This window comes from Sorex fumeus, unplaced genomic scaffold, assembly GCF_029834395.1.
Source record: "Sorex fumeus unplaced genomic scaffold, SorFum_2.1 ptg000061l, whole genome shotgun sequence".
In the NCBI taxonomy this organism is placed as follows: Eukaryota; Metazoa; Chordata; class Mammalia; order Eulipotyphla; family Soricidae; genus Sorex; species Sorex fumeus.
The window spans coordinates 57,554,336-57,558,573 of record NW_026606118.1 but is presented as its reverse complement, the minus strand read 5'-3'; the positions used below and the strand labels follow the sequence as shown (position 1 = coordinate 57,558,573).

The following is a 4,238-nucleotide window of genomic DNA, read 5'->3' as shown; positions in this document are numbered from 1 at the left end:
GCGCGCGCTCGCTGACCCCTTGGCCTGCCCCTCCCGCTCCACGCCGGCCCACGGCAGCATCAGTGTTCACCTCCCCTCTCAGCCACGCGTTTCTGTGGGGGTCTCCTGTTTGTTTCTTTTGGGGGGGTCATTGACCTCCAGTTTGTATTTCCCACGTGTTCCCCCTCCCTGACACCTGTGCCCGTGCTGTGGCCTTCGGGGGCCTGGGGTGGCCCTGGGGGAGTGGGAGGCGTCGACTCAGGGCTCTCCTTGGCGCTTCCTTCCTCCCGCTGGAAGGGAGTGGAGGGGGCACCTCGCGGGCCTCACGCAGTCCCCCAGAAGGCCCGGCCTCCTCTCCTGCTCGGCTCTAGACTGTTACTCCCAGATTTGGGGAAATTTTCACATCAATGACTATTTTAAAATGAAATAAAACTATTTTACCTGTACGACTCAATCTGTGGGTTTGGTTTGGGTTTGGGGCCATGTCAAAATTGATTCGGAGTCGCCCCTGGTGACTGGGCAGGGTGGGGGAACCCTGCGGTGCTGGGCATCGAACCTGGCTCGGCTGCGGGCCTGCAAACCCAGTGCCCTGACCATTGTGCTGCCTTTCTGGCCTAGCTGGTCTTTCTGTGCCTTGTCTGCTGGTGACTCGCCGTGCTGCCGGCTTCCCCGCTCTCCCCTTGAGGCAGAGTCCAGTCCACGCCTGCCTGCAGGTGGGCCTCTTACCTTAGCTGTGGCACCCCAGAAACCCAGGGCCCACCCGGGAGCCTGAGACCCAAGTCAGGTCTTTGGGGACGGGAAGCCAGAGGAAGTGGCCTAGCGCTTGGGCCGTGATGGGGCACTGCCCCCTAGTGGTCTCTGGTGGAAGTTCCACTCTTTCCCTCCAGCGAGGCCCCAGTGACCACCACACCACACGCCAAGGTTGCAGAGTTCATAAAGTCTCTTCCGAGCCAGCGGGTCACAACTAGAGCTGCCAACAAGTCCAGAGGCATTGCCTGGGGTTCAGGTCCCCCCTCCCGTATCTGTTCCTTAGTCCCGTGCAAGGAGCTGCCAGAGCCCCAAGCCCCCACCCCCACCCTCAAATCCCCAGGGCCCAACCCTGATATTTGAGGCAAAGTCCTGGGGACACGGATGGACAATTGTAGTGACGCCCAGGAGTGGAGAGTCACATTTCAGTCTCCGCCAGCAGACTGTCCCCAAGTCCTGATGTCATTAGCACCATCTGAGAGCTGGTATCTGTGGAGGGGTGGGGGGTGATTGCGCATGCAGCCCTCCAAACAGGTGGCCCCCGCCTTCCACGCCCCCTCCCGGGTCCCGAGGCTCTTCCAGACCCGGCCCTGGGCCGCCCTCGGGCTCTCACCATTGGGGCACATCCAGGAGCTGTTGCCCCTCTGGTGGGCGGCCGGCTCCTGCCCTCTCTCACGCTCCTGGGGCTCAGTCGCGCCCCCCGCCGCCTCCTCATCCTCCTCCCCCTCCGAGAGGAGGTCACAGATCTGCTGCTGCAGCTCGGGGCTGATGCTGTTCTCGGCCAACACCAGGCTCCGAAGCGCCGTGGGGTAGTTCTCCACCATGTCCAGCAGGGTCTGAGGCCAGGAGAGCAAGCGACGGCGTGGACACTGGCGGGCGGCTCCAGACGCAGCCCCACCCCAGGCGGGCGCCCACACCCACGGGCACCAGCTTCTCACTTCTCACCTGAGCGGACTGGTTGGTGAGCCCTGTGCCCTCCAAGTCAAGGACTTCTAACGTGCGGCTGGAGGCCACCGCGACGGCCAGCATCCCTGCCACGTGGTCACCTGGGGAGGGAACATACCAGCACTCGACACCCCCTCCAAGGACAGGAGTCGCTGATTAACAAGAGGCGGTGGCAGATGGGGAAGGGGGTGCAGTGTGAGGCTGGATGATGCCCAGGCTCGGGGTCCACCACCCAGAGCCCCCGGGACCCCTCTGTCCACTCCCCTCTCCCAGCTCAGTGTTCCCATGGTAACAGAAGCGGGGGGGGGGGAGGGGTATTGAGGCTCACCCAGGGGGTTGTAATCCAGATTGAGGACGCGGACCTGGGAGCTGTGGGCCACGGCGATGGCCAGGCGGCTCCAGCCCTTGGGGGTGATGCCAGGGTTGGCACTCAGCGTGAGCTCCTTCAGGCCTGGGCAGCGTCCGCAGGGCAGTGAGCACGGGAAGATGGTGCCCGCCCCCCGCAGTCCCCTCTCCTGCCCTCTGGGCCCGGTGCCTCCCCACGGCTGTCACCGCTTCCCCCCGCTGCTCTGTCTCCTCTCTCCACTGGCCCCTCTCTGTCCCCTCCGCCCCTCCTCCTCCTGGCCGAGGGACTGTCCAGGTCTTTCTCCCTCACACTGGCTGGGCCGGGCGGGCAGGGCTTCTCTTCAAGGCCCACCCAGGCCCTGGCCTCTGCAGGCTGGGCCCCGCTCACCAGACTTGGCCCCGTCGGGGGGGAGGAGGCCACAGATGAGGTTGATGGCTTCATCACCCAGCATGCAGTCCCCCAGGTCCAGGGCCACCAGGGCAGGGTGAAGGGCGAGCGCCGGGTTCAGCAAGGCCAGTCCCGCGTCGGTCAGGGGGCTCCCATGTAGGCTGGAGGGGGGTCAGGGGGACGCAGAGGACAGAGGTCACTGCTGCCTTCCTGGGGTAGGGGCCCGGGGTGGGGAGAAGGGCACCCAGACAGCTCTGCCTGAGAGGCCTGCTGCTACATGGGAAAATTCTAGATTTCAAAAGAACAGAGGGGCAACCATATGTGCCCCCCCCGCCCTGTCCCCTGCACTGCCTCAGGACTAAGCCCTACGCACTGCCAGGTGTGACCCCCAAAGCAAAACCCAACAAACAAGAAAAGAATTCTGCTGCTTCTCTGGGCCAGGGGCTAGGACCGAGGGGGAGCCCAGAAGGGGTGTGGCTGGATAAGGATCCTCATGTGGGCAGGACTGGGGGTCTGGCCCCAGCAGGAGTCTCCGGGAAAGGGGTGGGTCTCTCGCGTCCCAGCCGGGGAGGGGGCGCGCCTCGGCCCGGGGATGGGCCCACCCCCCCTCTCCCCCCTCTCCCCCGGAGGCAGACAGGTAAAGGCAGGTGCAGGGGAGGGCCGGGAGTGGCCGAGGGGAGCTGGAGGGGAGCAGTGACCCGGGCCCCCCCTGCGCGCGAGCGCACTCACAAGAGGGACTGGATGGAGCGGTTGGTCCGCAGCGCCTCGGCCAGCAGCTTGATGCGGTTGGGGCTGGACACGACGCCCAGGTTCAGGTTGAGCTGCGCCAGGGACGTGGCCCCGGCCAGGGCCCGGCAGATGCGGCCGAAGTCGCGGTCGCAGAGCCGACAGCCGCGCAGGGAGAGCAGGCGCACGGCGTTGTCGCGCAGGCCGCGGCAGATGTCCCGCACCTCGGCGCCTGACAGCGGCTCCCCGGAGATCTGGATGGAGCTGGGCAGCATGGTCCCCGCGGCTGGGCCGCAGGGCGCGGGGCGCGGGCCGCGGGCGCGGGGGGCGCGGGGGGCGCGGGGGGCGCGGGCGCAGGGGCCGCGCGCGGGGCCCGGGCTGGGGTCCGGGCCGCGGCGGGGGGCGCGGGCGGAGCGGGCCGGGCGGCGGCCGGGGTGGCCGGCGGGGCGGCGAGCGCGCGGGGCCGCGGCCGGGGCGGACCGTGCCGTCCGTGTCGGGGCGCCGGCCGCGGCGCGAGGGGCTTCGCTGCGAGGCCGCGTCCTCCCCGGCTCCGGCCCGGCTCCCGCGACCGCCCCGCGGGGACAGCCCGAAGCGGGCAGGCGGCCGGCGGGGCAGGCGAGCCGCAGCTCGGGCTCGGGCCACGGCGCTGGAGCGGGCGGCGGGTTCCCATGGCAACGAGCGCGTCACCCGCCGGCCCCGCCCCGGGCCCGCCCCCGCGCGCGGCCACGCGGGCCCACGAGACGGGCTGCGGGAAGGGGCGGGCGGCGCCGGGACCCGTCGCGGCGGAGCGGCCCGGACGCGCCCCCACCCCGGGGTGCCGCTCGCGCGGGGTCCCCGGCCCCGCGCGCCCCTGGCCTAGACGCTGCCTGGCATCGGGGGACCCCAAGATTCCCTGGCCAGGTGCACGGCGCGATCCAGCCTCTGGAACCTGGGGCGCTGGTGGTGGGCGCGGCGCCTTGGGGAAGGGCGCGCTGGCCGGTGTGGACCACCCAGGTGTGGACCGCGCCGATGGGGCTCCCTGCCCTGGGAACGGGGACTCGCTCAGGTCAAGGACAAGTCTAGTCTTCCTTCAGGAGGGAAAATGCTGACCTCGGTGCACTGGGGTTAA

The 4,238-nt window shown here is 69.0% G+C and overlaps 1 protein-coding gene across 1 annotated transcript; it reads right to left on the bottom strand.

Annotated features, from left to right (window-relative positions):
- Window positions 1-1,037: 1,037 nt before the first annotated feature.
- On the bottom strand, window positions 1,038-3,463 carry LRRC73 (leucine rich repeat containing 73). Its single transcript, XM_056126192.1, has 6 exons — window positions 3,134-3,463; window positions 2,405-2,565; window positions 2,000-2,122; window positions 1,672-1,772; window positions 1,340-1,562; window positions 1,038-1,215 (listed from the first exon to the last, which is right to left on the bottom strand). The coding sequence occupies exons 1-6, from the start codon at window positions 3,403-3,405 to the stop codon at window positions 1,145-1,147; spliced, it is 951 nt and encodes a 316-aa protein (XP_055982167.1). The 5' UTR covers window positions 3,406-3,463; the 3' UTR covers window positions 1,038-1,144.
- Between the last annotated feature and the right edge of the window lie 775 nt (window positions 3,464-4,238).

Coding starts and splice junctions, on each gene's coding strand:
- LRRC73 (XM_056126192.1), bottom strand. CDS start 3,405: ATGCTGCCCAGCTCCATCCAGATCTCCGGGGAGCCGCTGTCAGGCGCC. Junction 1,773..1,999: donor TCTGGATTACAACCCCCTGG/GTGAGCCTCAAT, acceptor TTCCCTCCCCAG/GTGACCACGTGGCAGGGATG. Junction 1,216..1,339: donor CTCCTGGATGTGCCCCAATG/GTGAGAGCCCGA, acceptor ACCCCTCCACAG/ATACCAGCTCTCAGATGGTG.